Source organism: Marmota monax, unplaced genomic scaffold (genome assembly GCF_021218885.2).
Source record: "Marmota monax isolate L192 unplaced genomic scaffold, Marmota_monax_Labrador192_F-V1.1 WCK01_AAM20220418_F8-fsc00009, whole genome shotgun sequence".
Lineage (NCBI taxonomy): Eukaryota > Metazoa > Chordata > Mammalia > Rodentia > Sciuridae > Marmota > Marmota monax.
The window spans coordinates 26,850,067-26,869,780 of NW_026694710.1; the positions used below are offsets into that span (position 1 = coordinate 26,850,067).

The following is a 19,714-nucleotide window of genomic DNA, read 5'->3' on the forward strand; positions in this document are numbered from 1 at the left end:
CCCGCGACATCACCTGGAGCTGCTGCTCCTTGAACATGTCTGGGTGAGGTGCGTTGAGAATATCGTCGGCTAGCTGTGCCTGGCTGTCGATGTTGACAGGGGTGGTGGCTTTGCTGCACAGGAATTTACTGAAAATCTCCCGGGCCCTGTGGGAAAGCTGAGATGGCACAGAGCCTGAGCAGGAGCATGGCGCTCCCCAGGCCTCCCACCATTTCCCTGCAGTACTCCTGAGGCCACAGGAGCCCTGGGACCAAGACCCATGCTCATGGGCCCCAACCAGTATTTCTGCCTGAGGCAGTGAATAAAGGCAGACCAGTGAGAACCACAGAACACATTCCCTGTAAGCTTCGAGTGGCTGTGCTCAGGGTGCCAAGACTCAGCAGCTCCCCTGGGAGGGACCCTCACCCCAAGGATGGCAAGTGGGAGTCATCCAGGATACCCTGGCACAGTGGGAACAGGAGAGAGTCAGGAGCAGACACAAGGCCCCTGAGTGAGGGCAATCCTCACCCACATAGAAAAGGTTGCCAAGGCACTGTCCCAAGTGTCTCTTCAAGTTCCCTTTTAAACCATGCCCTTTGCAACATGTGGGGTGCACAAAGTCTGTGGCAGAGCTTGCAGCTCAAGGCATTTGTGCAAACCGTGTTTAGGCAAATTAAAAATCACACATACTTAAAATCTCATTCAGAAAAAAAAGTGGCTTTCTTCAGCTCTTGTGAAAACATTCCTTCCTCAGCAGCTCGGGCCAGGCCCGAGCTAGCCCTTGGAGCCACCCTTGTGAAGCCCTGGCCTGCAGACCCACCTCCTTCTTGTCATGTGCAGGAACATGGTTGAAGTATTCACAGGCCTGCCAGAATAAAATGTTCTCTTCACTGAATTCCTTCCTTAGGAAATCCTAAGAAAAACAGCAGAGGTGAGCAGACCCACCCGGATGTCCCCCTCAGGGCTGGCCTGGCCTCTCCCAGTGTCCTCTCCCTTTGCCTTCTGCCCTTGAGCAAGCTGCAGGGCCTCTCGCTACTGACCCGAGGCCCTCAAGAAGAAACTGGGGAGCTCTCAGCACTGAGAATGGTGGCTCTGGTCCAAAGTGACCTTCTGGGGAGTACAAGTGTCTTCATAACTGGACCTAGCCGCACGCACCTGGCTTCCAAGCACTCGGAGAAGCCCCCAACACCCATTGCTATAGATGTCTCAGACAGGGAGGGGAGACCCCAGACCCTGAGGGCCTCGGGACAGAGGGCAGGGCAGGAAGGCAGGCTGGGCCAATTCTCTGTGTCCAGCCCACCCTGGGCTAGGTTGAGGAGACGCATGCAGAGGGCCATTCGGGGCCTACAGGGTGACATGCTCTCTGGGGTCTGAGGCAACTGGCCAAGCCCTGGGTGGTAGATCCCACCCAAGCAGCCTCAGCAAGGAGTCCAGATGCCCTTACTCACAGAGAAGTAGCGAACACCAACAGGGTCCTGCAGCAGACGCTCGAACGACACAGCCCAGCTGGCGACCCTCCTCTCGCGCAGGCGCCGGCAGCTCTGCACACTGGGGAGGCTGGCATTGCTGCTCAGGCTGTTGTTGCTGACGCAGTCCTTCAGGTCAGCACCCGTCAACTCTGCGAGACCAGCACAGGTGCACCTGCACTCCTGCCCTGCTCCTGCCCAGAAGTGCTCCCCACACAGGTGGCCACAGCACCCACACCCAGCTCTATTCTCTACAACACTCGTTCAGTCAACAACATGCTCCGCATCTGCAACCTGGACACTAGACACAGCATGCACAGAATGCACTCTGCCTCTCGGGCTGCACACGCACCCTCATACGCACTCACAATAACAAACCACGACCATGGGGGAGAGGGAGAAGCAATAGCTTAAACAACACAATGCACACACACCCAGCTCTCGGCACATGGCAAGGTTGGACCTCACAGAGGCACCATGGAGCAACAACGGTGGTGGAGCAAGGGCCAAGTCCCCCAGGTGAGGTCCTGGCCAGCACGCTGGGACTCCTGCAGCAGAGCCTGACTGGCAGATGCTCACCACGCACACAGCTGCAGCTTGGGACTTCTATGCATGCTGCACTCGTAGAAGACCCTGGGGTTTCCACAATGCCCAGATCTGCGTATTCAATTTCATGTCACTTGATGTCTCAATGACTGGTGATCACAAGTGGAAGGTGCCCAGAAAGCCCCTGTCCATCCCCTTGTCCACCTGATGGAGCGGTGTGGCAACGTCCCCACCCCGAGTGCGCAACCTAAACTCAAGAGGAGGGACGTGGGCCAGTGTGCGCGGAAGCTCCAAGGACCTCACACACTGCCAGAGAAAGTGCCTTCTGCACAGGCAGGGTGCATGCCACGGGGCGCTGTCCTGTCAGGTGAGCCCAGGCACGTTTGGCAGAGGCCCACTAACGCAGGCACCTTGCACAGCGTTCTCACAGTCTAACGAAACGTCATCATTTCACGTGTGGCTCTTCATCTGTTCTGAACGACAACGGCCTCGACCTGCTGTGCAGGGTAGGCCATCCGGGCTGGCCGGCCACGCAATCAAAGCCACCAGAGGAATTCCCAGGGAGTAGTAATGGACTTGAGCTCCAAGTCAACCACTGAACTGCCCTTACAAGAAAGGACCGTCCAGAGGTGGGAGGAGAGGCGGGAGATCTGGGAAGCAAGGGCAGTGGTGAGGCCCAGCCTCTCTGCATGGCCCATCTGTAGACAGTGGAGGGCGTCAGCCATGCCTGCCACCCCTGCCACCCCGCTGGGCACTCAGCCCAGGGCCTGGAGGGCCTGAGGGAGGCCCTGCTGCGGAGAGGAGAGTTCAGAGAAACACCGTCCGGTGAGGAGCAGAGCCAGGGGTCTGACCTCCAGCCCCAGAGCTGAGTCTGCAGAGCAGTGAGTGCCCAGCGCAGGCCACGCCTGGCACAAGATGCTCAGAGCTCAACCAACAGTGAGACGAGAAAAAAGAAAAGTCAAAGAGGAGTCACGTAATTCACACTGCTACAGAAAAGGCTCAAAAGAATTTACGTAATAGGACCAGAACTCACCCAATTTCATGTTTTAACCACCATGTCATCCATGCTATTTTTGAGATAAATATCCATGTAGCGTTAGCCACCAGAGTGCCTAAGGACAGGAAGGAAAGCTGTGGCCAGGACGTGGCACACAAGCTGTGGGCGGCTCATCTGGAAGACACAGGGCTCACCACAAGGGACACTTTTGTGGCAGGGTGGTGCCGTCAGTGCAGCCAGCACTGCCGGGAGCCGAGGGCACTGCAGGGCTGTTACTATGCTGGCCTCTCTGCTTTGCTTAAAAGGTCCCAACACCCCAGGCTCCCCGACACAGAAGGCTCTGCAGTTCACACGGGCACAGCACACCCATGAATTCAGACTCACTCACACACCCCCACCCTTCTCTGGGGCTGGGATCCTGGCAGGGGCTAGCCCTCTACATTGGACCCCTGTCCAGCAAATGCACATGCAGTATCAGAACAGGATAGGCCACATGTGCCCGCCCCTGAGGAAGACTAGACGTGGGAAGACGGAGGCACAAAGCAAGCAGGCCATGTGGCAGGCCGGCTCCACCTGCCACCACCATGTGCCACTACTACACAGTACCTGTGAGAGGGCCATGTTTGGGGGCAGGGGTGGGGAACAGGCCATATCTGAGGAACTCAAGCTATACTCCGTCCTTCCAAGGCACCGAAGCCAACCCAAGTGGCCCAACAACTTAGACGTGAAGGAGAGAGTCAGAGAGGGGGAGAACCTGGAGACGGTGTGAAATACCAGCTGGGAAGAGCGCTGGGGGGAAGGCACAGTGTCTGTTCAGACAAGACCCGAGCCAGGTGCTAGTGCCGGCATCTGAATCTGCACATGGAAATGCCACAGCTCGGACCGAGGATGGGTGTGAAGCTGCAGAGACAGGGGAGTAGCCAGCCACGCAGCAGGCAAAGGCTCCTGTACGCGTGACACAGGTTGGACCTCACCATGGTATGTTAAGGTGGATTCCATTACAGACCCGACGGGCCAAGAGCAGGCTCAGCCAGGCTGTGCACAGAGGCCCGGCCTGCATGCTGGGGAGCATGAGCTGAAACCCAGGGCCACTGATCCAAGCCCAACAGAAGCATGTCCCCACACCCCAGCTGGCATGTAAGCCAGAGGTACTTGCTAGGCATCCAAGGGCATGAACAGCCAGGGCAGCCTGGATACCACACCCAGGGACAGAACCAATGCCGGCACCGCACAGAGGCACCCACCACCAGAACACTGCTGTCGAAATCCTGACCTGTGGGCACGCACTACTTTTTATAAAAAAATAAAATCTGTGAAAACTACACAAAGGACAAGGGGTCAGTGGTGTCCAGTCTCTATTGGGCTAAATGAGCACCAACCCAGGAAGAGGTGTGTCCAGAACCCCAAAAGCAAAGTCGGACCAGAACTCACACACTGCCGGCATACGGCCTGCGGCAGCTCAGGTCCCCACACAGAACGGGGGTGAGGGCATCACCTACCTTTCAGTGTTTTGTGCTGACGAATGAGGTGACTCTTACAAAATGCAACACTGTGTTTAAAGCACTCTGCATGGTGTGAGCGCCCCAACACTTTCCCTCCTGCTGCTTCTCTTAGGCCATAAAGGTTGCACTGAGAACTGAGGAGGGGCAGAAGGGAACCTTGGGGAGCCAGCAAGAGCCTCCTATTCCAGGTGCACTCACGCAAAGGCCCTGTGGCAGGAGAAAGTGGTACATGGCTAGGGTTTCAACCAGGCTTCAGGGGCCAATGCACCAGGAGCAGAAACATTGGTGACACCAGGCACCTTGGCAGTGGGGTGTCACCCTAAACAAGGGAGTGCTGGTGTTCATCACAGGCCCCTCTAGCTCCTGTGGAGGGTGAGCTCGAGGCTGCCAAGGCACAGGCCCAGCTGAGGTGCTGGGGGCCTGGACAGGAAGCAGGGGAAGATGGGGAGGGCTGGCCCAGTGGGCTGCAGAAGGCCCAGCTAAACCCTATAAAGGCAAATGGAGCTTTCATTTCTCAAACGAAAGTCGTTTTGATTCCAGCAACGTGTCCTGTTGGAAAGCACCCACCTCCCTGCTCATGGGCACAGCTACTGGAGGGCACTGGAGCCTCCACAACAGAACCTTGGCCCTTCCCAGCCAGCCCCCAATACCGCCTGCCAGCAGCTCAGCACCCACCACTCCCTCTTCTATCTGGGCTCCTGTCCACACCCCTTGACACAAGCCCAGCCACCTCGGGTGTGCTGGCAGTGGCTCCGTGAAGACTGCAGGATGTGCTCTGTTTGGGAATCAATGAACACAGACTGGTTCAATACTGAGGTCAAAGGGAACCCCTATCTTAACTCACCTCATTTTCATGAGAGTTGGCAAACACTAATAACTTTCTATGACTCATAAATAAATACTGACACTTTGCAAGCTTAACTGAGTAAGAAACTAACATTTTGGAAAGAGCAAACCACTAATCCCTGGGTGTTCTGGGATCACATTCACCAAGTGACCCCATAGTGTGGAATCTGCATAGATTCTTGAGTGCATCCATCCTTGCCCTTGGGGTTTCCCAGGTTGGACATGATGCAAGGGTGCAGGCCAGCACCCAAGGGTGCAGACACACACAGGAGGCTGGGCACCTGCCTAGCAAGCAGTCACCTAGCTGCCACGAACAGGACCACTGTCTGCTGTGGTCAGGGCTGTGGTGCAGGTGCAGGTGCCCCCAGTCCCCAGTGCTGTTAGAGGTGAGAGCAGCCGCCCAAGCAGGCCTTGAGCCCAACCTTCCTGCACGGTCACCAAGCAACTACTCCTATAAATCCCCCTGATGTGACACTGCGACAGGACATGGGCCTCAAGTCCAGCACCGCAGCCTGTGGGAGATGGTAAGAAGGGAGCTAGGGCAACAGCCTGGCCACCTCGAGCCGATGGCCGCATCTCCAGGATCCCACAGGCTTCAGTGGGAAGTCAAAGGCAGTTAGTTCCCCCATAATAAATTCCTGCAGAATTCCTTTAGTCATAAGAGCTCATCCTGAAATTTTTTATTCTATTTGGACAAAATGGGTACCTGTGCATACAGAAGAGTTCAGAAGAGCCGGTGGTGAAAGCACAGTCCCCAGCTCCTCTCCACGTGGCTCAGCCCACAACACCAAGCTGCCTCCCGGCCAACGCCCACTTCAGCTGTGAACTTCAGTCCACAACTGTCCTCACCCCACGGAAGGGAGTGCACCTGTATGCAAGGCCCAGTCTGGGGCACCAAGCAGCAGTCGGGCACAAGGAAACACCAGGCTTCCCACCCTCACTCAAGACCAGGGGCTCGTGCACCATGTCTGGCGGCACCCGCTGGGACTGCAGGGTGGCTCTAGCCTGGGGTGGAAGCACGCACTTGCTTCCCAAGGCAGGGAGAGCAGGCCTGTGCCCAGCACGTGCAGTGCCCGCCAGGCTCTGTGTCCGCTCTCACTGTGGGCATTGCTTTCGATTGACAGTCTAGAAAAGAAATGCTGTCCCGAGAAGAAAGTCTTACAGCCTGCTTCACATCTATAGAAACCAGAAAAGCTACCACGTTCATACTGGGGTAGACATGCAGGCTACATGTTGCAAGTCTCTGTAATGCCTTGAGATTCAACTTAACAGTTAATCTGCAACTTGTGCTTCAGCCCATCACCATCTCCCCAGGGTGTCACCCTCACCCTAACCCGAACTCCAGGAATGCTCGAACCTCAGCTCCAAGTCCATCACCACACAGGCGCACCTGCAGGCCCCGCCCCAGCTAATGCTCTTGGAAGCCGCAGACCAGCCTGCCCTGACAACCACGACAAGGTGACAGACCAACAAGGGGTTTTACCTGGGTAGAGCTGATAAGAGCCACTGTGATGCCACTTAACCAAATACTTCCAGCCACTCACTGCAAACCACCCCTCAGAGTCCATGCCAGGGCTAGCCGGCACAGCCCCCGCAGCCCAGGGCAAAGCTCGAGACCCCCGCGGGGACATTGCTCCTTAGCTCAGCTTCCTGGGTGGGCAGGTGACTGCAGCTTCTCCAGGGCTCCAGGCAGCCAGCTTGACAAAGGCAGCCCAGGCCCTTCAGGGCTCCTGAGAGGAGGCCGAGCCACCACACAAAGCCTCAGAAACCTGCATGCATAATTCACTCCAGACCTCAGGCGTTGCCAGCCCAGCCTGAATTATTCAGGATGGCGGAGCACAGGGACAGTGACCATGCCGTCAGCCCACACACTGAAGGAGGGAGCCCCCTTCAGTAATTTGTCCTCTACAAAACCAGCAGCAAAGCAGGAAACAGAAGCACTTACAGCTCTCCACGGCGAGGTGTCACACTCTCATTTCTGTATGTATATTATATTAAAATATCTTAAATTAAATAATCACAAAATCCATCTTTCCATGAGAAGATGATCCCTGATCCCTCATGGTCTGAGGAGCATGTGTCGTCTTAGGTAGGAAGCACCTGCACCAAAGGGAACACTTCCCCAGCACCGTGTGCTGAGTAGTGGCCGGGTAACAGACACTTCTCAAAGGACAGTCTGCTGGGCCAGCACTCCCCAGGGAAGAAGCCGCACAGGGTCGCCTCTGATGCCTCTGTCCTCACCACCCAGGCCCCAGTCAATCCCTGGGGTCTCCGAGGTCAGGGCTTGTCCTGCAACACCACAGGTGAGGGCTTGGCGACTTTCTTCTGTGAAGGGTCTAGCAAGAGCCATTTCCCATTCTCTGGGCCGAGGTCTCTGGCGTCCACTCCAGAGCAGGGTGACTGTGCTCCAGTCAGCCTTTACTCTCTAGAGCGGCACTGGCCTGGATTTGGCCCAGGGCCAGTCACTGAGCTGCACACTGAGCGCTATGCTCCGCACTGGACACTGCTCCACAAACAGCTCTGGGTGGTGGTAAAAAGCTGCTGAACCAATCTCCACACTTCCTATGGAAACAACACTGCCAACGTTCCCAGTGAAGCTCGGCTCCATCAGGCTCCCTTCCAGAGGACGCGCTGCTCAGCTGTACCTTTGTAGTGGCACCCCCACCTCCACAGAAAGTCTTAATTAAGCTTCTCCAGAAATCTTCCCCATAATTGATTTCAGGACTGTCAGCACAAGAATCTCTACAAAGGAGTTCGATGTAGTTAAACTCCCTATTTCCTGATGCTCTGTCTTCCTTGGCCACTAGCCTGGAAGAGATCAGCACTCCAGGTGCTGAGTGCCCTTTACTAGTTTTTCACAAGCATTTACGGACTATCTAACATAAATAACAACATACATAATAGTTTGTAGAGTGTGTTCGCAAATGCAGAGTGTGCTAAGAAAAACATTCTTTTAACTAGGCCTCTGGCCTTGGGCTGGGGCTTCACAGAGATGTTTACATTTCAAAGATACAGAGAAGAGGTTACTGATTGGGCTCCATGGTCACAGCTGGCAGGGGAGGGAAGAAAGGGAGAAGTAGCTCTCCCCCTTCTCAGCTGCTGTCCTTGAAGGGTTAACTTGCCCAGAACAGGGAAAGAAAAAGCTGCTTTTCCTCCACGGTGTCTGATGGCACTTACCATGAGGCCACTCTGGGGCAAAGGCATGTGCTGATGGACTTGGTGAGAAGGCTCAGGGGGATTTTATGTGAACTTCTGAGCCCCGCCCCCCCCCCCTTACACACTGGGTATAACGTTCTGAAACTGCCTGAACTCGCGGTTAGGGGGAATGATGGACTACAGCGAAAGCTGTGCCCTCCGAACCTGGCTGCAGCCACATAAAACTGTTTCCTGCTATCTTTGGTGTCCTGCCTCGTCTGTCCCCTGCAACAGCTGAGGCACCTGAAGACACCTCATGGCTCCTGGGATCTCAGGCTGCCCCGCTTACGGCTGCCCCTTGCTGCTCTGGGGCCTTGCACCCTGTGCCAAGGGGTCTTGTAGGCTGGGAGGCCCACACAAGCGAATCAGAGTCACCTGAGAGGGCGCAGCCAGCACAGTCAGGTAAAACCAGGTGGCGTGGAGCAAAGCTCTGCCTGTGCTCGGCTGGCCTCACCAGGGTGTGCTCCCAGCCCTTCTCTGTGTTCTAGAGCTCAGGGGGAACCAGTGACCTTTCAAGACAGTCTTGATCTGGGCTCGTCCGGTGCTTCCCTGTGACTCTGCAGGAGCACCCAGAAGCGAAGCTGTGCCTTCTCCCCACCTCTCCTGGGGAGGAGCCTGATGTCACTTTATCACACTGGGGGCCACTGCTCCAGCACATGGTTAGTGCCCCATTTTTTCCCCTTGTAATACAGGTCAAGTGTCCTTGGTTCCCAAATCTGAAATGGGAAACAATTCAAAAAACCAAACTTTCTGACCAGGGATACGGCATCGCAAGCAGGAAAGTTCACACCTGACGTCCCGTGACGGGGCACACTCAGGTGCTGATGCACTAACTCACTGTCTGAAATCATCTCTAGGCTCCTCCCCAGGCTCTCTTGTTATGGACAGGCAATATTCCAAAATTTTAAAAATATCTGAAATCTGGGGCTGGGGTTGTCTGTGGCTCAGAGGCAGAGCAATTGCCTAGCATGCGTGAGGCATTGGGTTCAATCCTCAGCACCACATAAAAAATAAAATAAAGATATTGTGTCCACCTACAAGTAAAAATTAATATGAAAAAAATTCTGAAATCTGAAAGACTTCCTTCTGTCCCAAGTTTCTGTGATGAGGGCTCCCAACCTGGGATCAACCACGGGAATCTGAGCTGTGGCTCGCCAGCCTGTCCATGGTCTGCTTTCTCTGAGGGTCCCCCACCACTCTCCTCCTCCTCCGTTCTAGCCTGGTTCTGTAGCAGGAAGGTCCTGGTTATCAGTCCACTACACCAGCATGGACTCCACTTCGTCCGCGGCTGACGCTTCCTGATACCTTTCTCTTTTGCTCCTCAGGCAGCCCCTGTGTCCTGCCTAGGAGTCATGGCTGTGCTCTGTGGGGGCAGCAGAGCAGAAGCCTGGAGTCCACTGCACTCTCCCTCTCCAGCCCAGAGGCTGGTCTTCCCTCCAGGTCCTGATTCTACATACCAGACGTGGGCACACTGCCGCTGGGCTTCACTGCTCCAGGCCTCAGGGGCAGGCTGAGGGGACACACGCATATCTCCACGTTTACCCCTATGTAAGCCTGCTGGAAGCCACGAGTCACACTGGCCCTTGCACCCTGGGTGATGCACACTCACACAGCCTAGAGAGCACAGAAAGTGACCAAGAGCTGCTGGCCACGCCACCAGAGCAAAGCTGCTGCCCAGGGTGGCCACCTGCTTACCCTTCTCCAGATCAGGAATGGAGCGCCCAGGCTTAAAGGCACACCTCTCAGAGCTGCAGAGCCCTGCCATCTGCTCAAGACTGCCAAGTCCACACTGGTGCTGGGGGAGCCTGGTGGCCTCGGGGAGGCAGGCTGTGAATGCCTGCAACAGGATGTCCAAGGTGGCGACACTCAGCCCTGGGAGAGCCGCGTGGAGCCCAGGTCCCAGTGACCCTCCCAGCCCTGACCCTTCACACCACATCACATGTCATCAGGGGAGATACCAACACTTTGGGGACTCAGGGCTGGAGCACAAGAGGAGGACCCTGGACCAGCGTCTCGATGCAACACCACAGCAGATGTGTTCCACCTTCCTACCTTCACACTCCTGCTGGCCAGTTTGGACATGGAATTCTGGACCTTGCCCAAGTTCCACATGGAAACCTGGAGGTGTGGGGAGGGCAGTCCTGGCTGCTCAGTCCCCTGAGCTTTCCCCGGGCTCCAAGCTCACCAACTACACACCCAAATCCTGCTACATACTCTTGCAATATCACCCTTTGGGGCTAAGAGTACCTTATGCACTCCCCAGTCACCGACTGTGGGATGCTTTTCCTGTCTACGTAGCAAGGCATTCTCCCAAAGAGATCTCCCAGGAATTCTGGTGAGGGCACAGGTGCAGGCTCACCCAGCAGAAGGAGGGCACAGGAAGACCCCCCAGTCAGGGCAGGCCCAGGAAGGCCGCCCAGCAACTCACCTGAACAAAACTGCCGGTAATCACAGAGCCCAGAGAGTAACTGAACAGAAAAGCCTCAGAACACAGTTCAGAAACTGCCGTTCTGATTCATTCCCACTGCCCATTTCCCAGTGAAGCTGCTGAGGCTTCGGACACTCTCTTAACTGCCTGAGGTCGGGACAGTGATGGAATGGAGCAGGGCAGCTCCCCACTCCCCTGGGAGCTTCCCAGTGCCCCATAGCCCTTCCCACCCAGCCCCGGACCCTGGCCAGATTTCACAACCCTGCAGGAGGATAACGCTTAAAAACCACAGCAGCATGCTGTGAGACACCACAGGCCCAAATGGGAGAAACCTAAACCCTGGGTCTGTCCTGGACCTCACCAGAACCATCTGACTTATGACCGTCCCGTGGGGCCCAGCAGAACAAACTCTCGGCATGTGGCAACGCGGCGAAGAGTGAAATGGCAAGCAGATGGGCCAATGCCGTGGGCTCGGAGGCTGCCAGAGTGGGCAGAGCGGGAACTGAAAAGGGTCAGTGTGGGAAGTGTCAAGCAGGGAATGAGACAGCGGACCCGCCACTTGTCACATTGCATTTTTGGAATCCCAGGCTTGGAGCCAACATCTGCGATCATGAGTGGCCCGCTGACTGAAGGTGGCATCTGACCACAGGGCCTTGGATGCACTCGGAGGATGCGGTACATTTCTCAAAGATAAGACCCAACTGGATTCACGTCTGCTGGTTTGAACTGAAAAGAACTACATTATTCATTGGGTGGTTCCCTCATGAAATCCATTTCTTTCATTTCCATGAATACAGTGAGCTAGGTTCATGAAGACATTCTTCTCTCATTCTCTCTCTACGGCCACCCAGGGAGTTGAGCCCTGTTGGCACAGCCTGCTTCACGGGGGGGGGGGGGGGGGGAGGGACCCTGTCCCCTGCAGAAACACAGGCACCCAAATGCTGGCTCACAAGGAAGACTGACAGTGGTCTCGGCACTGCTCCAGAGCCAGGGGTGGCTGCAGCACAGGTGACTAAGCCCACGGCCTCAAGACCTGGGCCTGCATGGCACCCCACAGGGCGGGTTGGCAAGGACTGCAGGAGGGCCACACTTAGAGGCCACACCTTCAAGATGAAAGAGTGACAATGAGAGGCACAGACAGTGCTTGTACAACCAGTCAACGGTGGCATTGTTAGCTATGGCCTTCCTGGGGCCTGGATTTTCTGGGGTGGTTATGACTTCACATAATTTCAATAATAAAGGTCATATGTTAATATGCTAGGTGTAAAACAAAACATAATGTGATCTTCGTGCCTTTTTTTGTTTGTTTTTGAGACACGGTCTTACCATGTGGCCCAGGCTGGTCAACCTCAAGACCCTCCTGCCTGAGGCAGGATGTGCCACTAGGAAGCCAGCCACTCCATCCATTTCCTCCCAGCGCTGGTAGGAGGCGGGAGATGAGTAAGTGGTAGGCCTCATCTCTGGAACCACTGGCTTCTGTTGCCCAGTTTCCCTGGGCACATGGTGGGCAGGTCACACGGCCTTCCTGTAGTATGTGGTCATAATGGACACTGACTTGCAGGGCTGTGTGAGGACCAAGTGGTAATAACAACTTGCTGACTTCACAGGGACGTAGTGAGAAGGCCACTCACTGTTCACTAGGCTGCAAGTGAGCTACCTGGTGCTCACGAGGCTGCAAGTGTACAAGATGTGTATGTGTGCAAGTGTACAAGTGTGCAATATGTACAGACTCTTATAAGACCTGGCACACAGAGGGCACTCAATAACGTCATCTAATAAGGTCATCTGTTCTAGACTCCAGCTAGCAAGACAGTGCAAGCCGAGAGGCACATGACTTCAAACTACATGTGTCTTGCAGCTTTGATAGAAAGTATTTCATAAATATGTATCAAAGCTGCAAAGTGAATCTAAAATCTCTATTGATCATCACCTAAAACCCCCAGAGAGAACCCAGCTTATTAACTTGGTGCTGATTCTTCCAAATGTCCTTTCACACTGAAACACATACATGCTCCCGCTGAGGTCTGCTCTGCGAGCCCTTCCAGCTCAGGTCCTGTGGCTGGAGGATGATATTGCTGATGAATAACAACTATTTAGTTTCTTCCCTTCCGAGTTTAAAGTTCATATGCATATTATTCCTGTCTTTTGGTACTGGCCAGGCCCACCATGCAGAGCTAGCTGGTTGCTGAGACAGGGACACTCTTGTTCCTGGCTCTCACAGCAGTGCTCCTGACACCTGACCGTGGGCTCTGAGAATCACCTAGCCCACCCCCTTGCAGCGTGAGGACCTGCTTCTGTGCCTGTGACACTCCACCCTCCAGAGAGCCTTCCCCAAGGCAGGACTTTGTTTTATTCCCCACATAACCCCAGTGTCCACAGCAGTTTTCAGAATGGAGCAGGAATAATTGTTGAATGAATTCATGGGGACAAAAAGGAGAACTTCCTAATCTGCCTTCCTCACACAACCTGTGGTTCCTATGAATGCACTTTTAAAAAAACACTGGTGGGTTCAATTTGCCCATATTTTATTCAGGAATTTTCCATATTTGCAAGTGAAACTGGCAGTAACTCACTTTTCTTGCGCTGGTCACCACCAAGCTTCAGTCCAAGCCTGCTTTGGAGAGAGCAGAGCTTCTGGCCTTGCAGGCCGAAGGCAAAGCTCAAGGCACCTACTGCCCCCCAGGGTGGGCTCATCCCGCCCTCGGCTCTGAGGCCAGGCTGCACACCATGTGGTGGCATGTGCTCCTGCAGAGCAGCAACTTTGGGGACCGTTGTCTTGTTCTGCCATGTCACCCCAGGGCCCAAGTATGCCACCCAGACCCACTCCAACAGCCTGGTTCCTGGAGGGGAAACACTGGAATGAACCGAAAACCAAACTGCACTAGGCATGTCAGAGGTGAACTTTTGTTTGAAGCACCAGGTTGGGACTGCTTTTTATTGCAATGTCAAGTGTCCCCAGCCTGGCCTGGGCACAGAGCCTCGGGAGGCCTCTGGCTGCTGCTGCCACGTCAGATCTGCCTCCTGGGCCGGCTGACGAGCTGCTTTTCTATAAGCCGTCCGACCTTCTGGCCATCAGTGCGTCAGCAGGAAGTAGCTCACAGAATTTTCTAATCACTTCACTTTTCCTCCAAGGACAGTCAGCACTGTCCTTGTCTTCTCCCTGATTTTCTTACTTGTAACTGCCAACGACGTATCTTTTGTTTTGTGTTTTATTCTGTTAATTTCTTTCTTTTCTTCTTTTTGGAGACTGGGGAACCCAGGGCCTGGTACATGCTAGGCAAGTGCCCTACCACTGAGCTGTATCCCACTTTTCATTTTGAGACAAGGTTTCTCTTACCTTGGGACCCTCCTGCCTCAGCCTCCTGAGGTGCTGGGGTTAGGTGTGGCCACCGTGCCTGGCTTCCTGCCTCCTTACATTGAATGCTTATTTTCTGTATTTTCAAGCTTTCCCCCTAATACATACACTTAAGTCTACAAAATTTTCTCTGAAAACCACTTTGGCTATATTCCACTGGTGTTGAAATGAAGTGCTATAATTCCTAACCAATTCTAATTGCACTAGAATTTCCATTTTAATTTGTCCTTGACCATGGATTATTGATGTATGGGTTTTTAATTTTCAAATGTATGGATATTTTTTGTTATCTTTTTGCAGGACAGGTGTCTACTTAATCACACTGCTATCAGAAGGAATGATCTGCCTGCTATAAGTATTATTTTTTTTAATTTGGCAAGTGTTCCACTTGCCTTTAATGTTCTCCATTGAGACTGAAGTTCCCTGTCTGCTCCTTGGCCTTCAGGTGCTCTGTGCTCTGCACCCCCAGCCCCTGCGTGTGCCCTGGGGCAGCCCCTCCTGCCTCCCACCTGTGCCAGGCCCTTGGCTCTCTGACTGTTCATTCACGCCGAATGATTCTGACAGTAATATTCCAATGCCAGTTTTCTTTTTTCATATCTCCCTGTTATATCTTCTTTCATTTAATATCTTTAGTCTTCTTGGGTTGCTTTGTTGTAAGACTGGATTTCTGAGACTCTTTTTTGTTCTGTTTTGTTGGTACCAGGGATTGAACCAAGGGCGATTTACCACTGAGCTACATCCCCAGTCCTCTTGATTTTGAGAGCAAGTCCTGCTAAGTTACTTAGGGCCTTGCTAATCACTTGCCATCCTTATGGATCAGCTCCGGAGGCATGCGCCCCTACACCCAGAGCTCTTCTGACAACCTAACCCGCCTGTCTCTGTGCTCTCTTCCCATCTGCTGATCTTGTCATCCTCTCAGGCCCTGCCTTAGGCTCTCTTCTACACCCCCACCCCATGCTCTCTAGCAATTGCTTCCCCATCCATTATTTTGGAAATGCACTAAAACAACCACATAACACTTTAATAGCCACGCCTACATAGCTGTCCCACACCAGGCATGTTTCCAAGCACCTGCATCTATTCATGCTTTCAATTCTCACAGATGGGTAGGATGGCTCCTATTGCCCCTGTGCTCCAGAGGCAGGCATTGAGGCATGTACCAGCAAACAGCAGAGCTGGGATTCGAACTCAGAGTCTTCTTACGCTCGTACCTGCCCCTCTCGGCTGTCTTCTGGTTTCCAGGCCTCTCCCACTTCTCTCCTCTCTCTCCGCGCTAGGAATGGAGCCCAGGGCTTTATGCATACTAGAGAAGCCCTCTACCCTGAACCACACCCCCGGCTTCCCAGATGTATTACAGGTCTCTCAGACTCACCTTTTCTCACCATACAAGCACATCCCACATCACTGATATTCTGATGACCCTCAACCTACACCTGCAGGCAGAGAATGACAGCCGGTCTCCAGCCACCACACAGAGTGACAAACAGCAGAATCCTGGTGACTGCCCACATCCATCTCTCCCCACCTGATCCTAGTCCTTCTCATTTCTGCAAAGATGGAGACCCAGCAGCCCCCACCCTCTCACAGCATCTCCAAAATCCTGAGGCCCAACTGGGGACCCCTCCTGCTTGGCTCCAGTGGCCCATCTGAGCACAGACACACAGCCACTCTCGCCCAGGCTCCTGCCCACTGCCCTACTGTCCCTCCCACCTCCACACTAGGCTAGGGCTGGCATGGAGCTGGCCAGCCTCACCGTCCCCCTCACTCCTCTGCAGCCTGCACCACCTCCCACAACCCTCTGCCTCCGTCACCCGGAATCTTCTGTGGCCTCTCATGGACTTGTCCCTGATGTGACAGTGCCCTTAAAGTCAGTCCTTGCAGAGTCTGGCCCACTGCTGGCTCTTCTCTCACTCCACAGCCAGAGTCTACTGGGGGGTGACACCGGGCCTGAAGTCCACTCAGTCCATGCTGGGGTCAGGTGCTTACAGGGGTCGTTCATCTTGAAGAGATGGTTTGTTTAATAGGCAAACAAACCAACTCAAATTTAGTGTTTTCTCCTGGGGGACAGGACTCAAGATCCGCAGAGGGCAAGACAGTGAGTGGCTACATAGTGAAGATTATGGATATCCAACTACACAATTTTAGAAACCCATTTGTCCTACGCTCAACCACACGACCAGCACGCTAGCTTCATACTAGAGGTTCTAAGCATAGAAGTTAACTAGTGAGATCAAAATAAACACACAGAAACTCAATTTACCTTCTTCTTTGACCAGGTCTGAGACGGCTCTCCCTCTGGCTCCTGCCTCGAGCCACCCAGTGGGGCAGCGAGGTTTACACAAGACTAGCAGGAGAGAGAGAGAGCACGCCAGAGAATGGTCTTTTAATGGGGAACAAGAAATTCAGGGGAAAATTCCATCCAATCAAGGTAGAGGGGACAGCATTCCAAGGTCAGGGTCAGTGACTGGTCTCAGGGTCAATGGTCAGTCACACCCCCACACGGATGGGCTCTCACACCTAGAAAGGGTGGGGATTAGTTCTGACACAGTTTAGCTGGAATGCCTCAGACCCAGTCAGGGAGGTGCCCAATCACGTACGAGAACGGCTTCCCATACTACGCCAGTGGCTGCTGCAGCTTGTGATGACATTTCTGGTAAAAGCACCACACATCGATTCCAAAAGGGCTACACCTCCACCAGCTCACAGAAGCAGATGACTTCAGAGGCTGCCAGAGACTCGAAAACAGAATCCACAATCTGTAAGGAGATGCACAGGCCAGGAGTGACCCAAGCAATCTCGGGAGCTCCACACCAGGTAGCCAGACGTGCCACAGAGTGACAGTGATTGTGAAAGAAGTCCTGACAATAGACAGAGACACCACCCAAAAGAATCAGGAAGGCCAGACACAGACCCACAGAAGATCACTTGATCAAGGCGCAGCTTCAAGTCAGTGGGGAAGGACCACCATCTTTCCAATAAAGGGAGCTGCTGAGCAACTGGATGCACATGAAAACGTGCCCCTGCCCCTGCCCCTGCCTCCCACCACACACAGGAACCCACGTCAGGGGACCCAGAGCTCACGTGCGAACGGGGAAGCAGTAGTAGTTCTACCTTCGTGGTCTTGGGAAGGGCAAAGAATGCTGTAGAAAGGCCTAACAGCTCTGCTCAAAGGGAGAACCATCCGTGGGTAATTTAGGAACTTCTGGTCATGGAAAGAACACTAAGATAACAAAAGGTAAGCCACAGAACAGCACCCCAATGTGAATTTAACCCAAATGCAGGGCTTATCTGTCTACGTGAACTCAACACAAAAATCACTTTCAGAATTTATGTTTTTCAATTTTCTATGAATCCCTAAGACAGACACTATGCAGGAAAACCAGCAAAAGCCTTGAATGGGGAACAGTCGATGACCAGACATGTGGAAATTCACTAGTCCTCAGAGAACTGCAGATCTAAACCACATATGAACAGCCACAGTGGGCACAGACAGTGCCAGCCTCAGGTGGAGCCCTCCCAGCACCCTGCTGCACCACACCACTCGGTGGCCCAGCTGACCACCGCAAAGATGCCAAAGATGACCACCAAGACCTGTGCAGCTGGCAGCCTGATCACACAGAGCCCCCAGGAGGCACGCACGCAGTGAACACTGGTGCACTGAACAGGACATTGGCACAGGTGCCAAGCTTCTCTGACACATGAGCACACAGCCCATGAGCCCAGGGCCAAATAAGGGAAGCCACCCCCCAGAGCATGCAATGCATCACCATTGTTGTTGTTGTTATTTAAGTTAAAAAAATAGGCAAAACTAGGCCTGGTGCCAGCACTCAGGTCAGTGATCCCCTAAAGGAGTGGGGTCTCGGGGGCCCCTGTCTTTTGTTGGGGGCTGAATGCAGGTGTGCTCGTGACGGTGGGTGCAATTTGCAGTACATAAATTATTCATCAGTAAAAAGTTTTCACTGCTTGAAGAAAAGTTCTAAAAAGAATGCATCTGGAGTGTCGGAACAAGGCAGCAGCATGAACAAGGGGAGAAGAAAGGCCTTTCTAAATTAGTGTAATTTGCATAATGACATAAATTAAGGGTTCTAATTAGACATTTGTTATCCACGTTCCTTTCCAGCTGTTATCTATACTTGACATATTCAAATCGGCCAAGACTCAGTTCCAGAGGACTGTCACTGGAAAAACCCTAGGGCTGTCCCCCAGGGGAGGTTCTGCACTGGGCACAGAGGCCCATTGCCCCAGTTAGTGGAGTGGAGAGCAAGGCGGGGACCTGTGCCTTCATTTTACCCCAGCACCTGGGAGACTGACCAACACAGAAGGAACTCTTGGGATAAGTGATGGACATGCAGGGGACAGAGATGCCCAGTTCAGCAGAGGCTGGCAGGGCAGCAGGTATCCTGGAGCTGTGCCTCCTGTCCTGGCCCAGAGCTAGAAGTACTGAGAACCAGGCGAGGCCAGGGACCTGAGCACCTCCTCTGACCACTCCAAGGTAGGTCCCCCAGAAGCCCTCTCCACCTCTAACAGCAGGATCACCGGACCAGGACTCAACTTTTCTTATGCCTAAGCTTCATGAAAGAGAATTCAACTGATAAACCCTTGGAGAAGGGAGGGTACACACCTGCATCCAGGTGGGGTCTCTAGGGAGGATGGGGAATGAAGCCAGGAGGGGACTCCACAGTCACTCTAGTGCTGTAGAACCAAGTCCTGAAGCAATCCTGCCCAATGTGCAGACATTACATATGGGAGGGAGGGAGAGACGTCCACGTGGTCACTGGCTTTATTACTCTTAAAAGTCTGTTTGCCTGAAAAAAATGCTTTCGTGATATAACTATTAATAAAAACTCCCTCCAAAATCTTGCAGAACTAGAAAGAAATGAGACGCCAGGAGGCCTCCATGCTTCTCTGAGAAACCCCATCTGACTTGAGCACACAGCGACACACTGTCGGTAGCCACAGCGTGCTGAGCCATCCAGAAGTCCAGAAGCAACCATGAAGAACATGATGCAGGGAGCCACACACAGGGCTCGGGTTGAAACAATGCTTTCACATGATGTGTTACAAATTCACATTCCATCTCTACTATTTAGCAGATATTTTTTGAAAAGTGTGTAATTAGGCTCTCTGTTTTTTTAATGAGAAAAAAATGTGAATTCACTAAGTAATTCTATATACACAGCCATGGTGCTGCTCTCAAACTTTTTATATCTCCCTTTGTCTTTCATGATTTAACAGAATGTAGAGTCACTTGCCCAAAATATCAGTGACTATAATACTCTACTATATGTTTCAAAGATGAACACAGCTTAATTCCCTCAAAGTCACTCCAGCACCAAGAGCCGTCCTCCACCACCAGGCAGCCATCTTTGAAGGTGCTGGGCCTGCCACCCCAGGGTGCTC

The 19,714-nt window shown here is 53.4% G+C and overlaps 1 protein-coding gene across 4 annotated transcripts in view; it reads right to left on the reverse strand.

Annotated features, from left to right (window-relative positions):
• The window catches only part of Rgs12 (regulator of G protein signaling 12), a 115,251-nt gene that overhangs the window by 19,362 nt on the left and 76,175 nt on the right, over positions 1-19,714 (reverse strand). For all 4 annotated transcript variants that reach the window (XM_046423449.1, XM_046423450.2, XM_046423452.2 and 1 more), the window contains 3 exons: positions 1,428-1,597; positions 800-892; positions 14-157 (listed from right to left, as the gene is read on the reverse strand). In XM_046423449.1, coding sequence (XP_046279405.1) covers positions 14-157; positions 800-892; positions 1,428-1,597 — 407 coding nt within the window. The remainder of the gene's footprint in view (positions 1-13; positions 158-799; positions 893-1,427; positions 1,598-19,714) is intronic.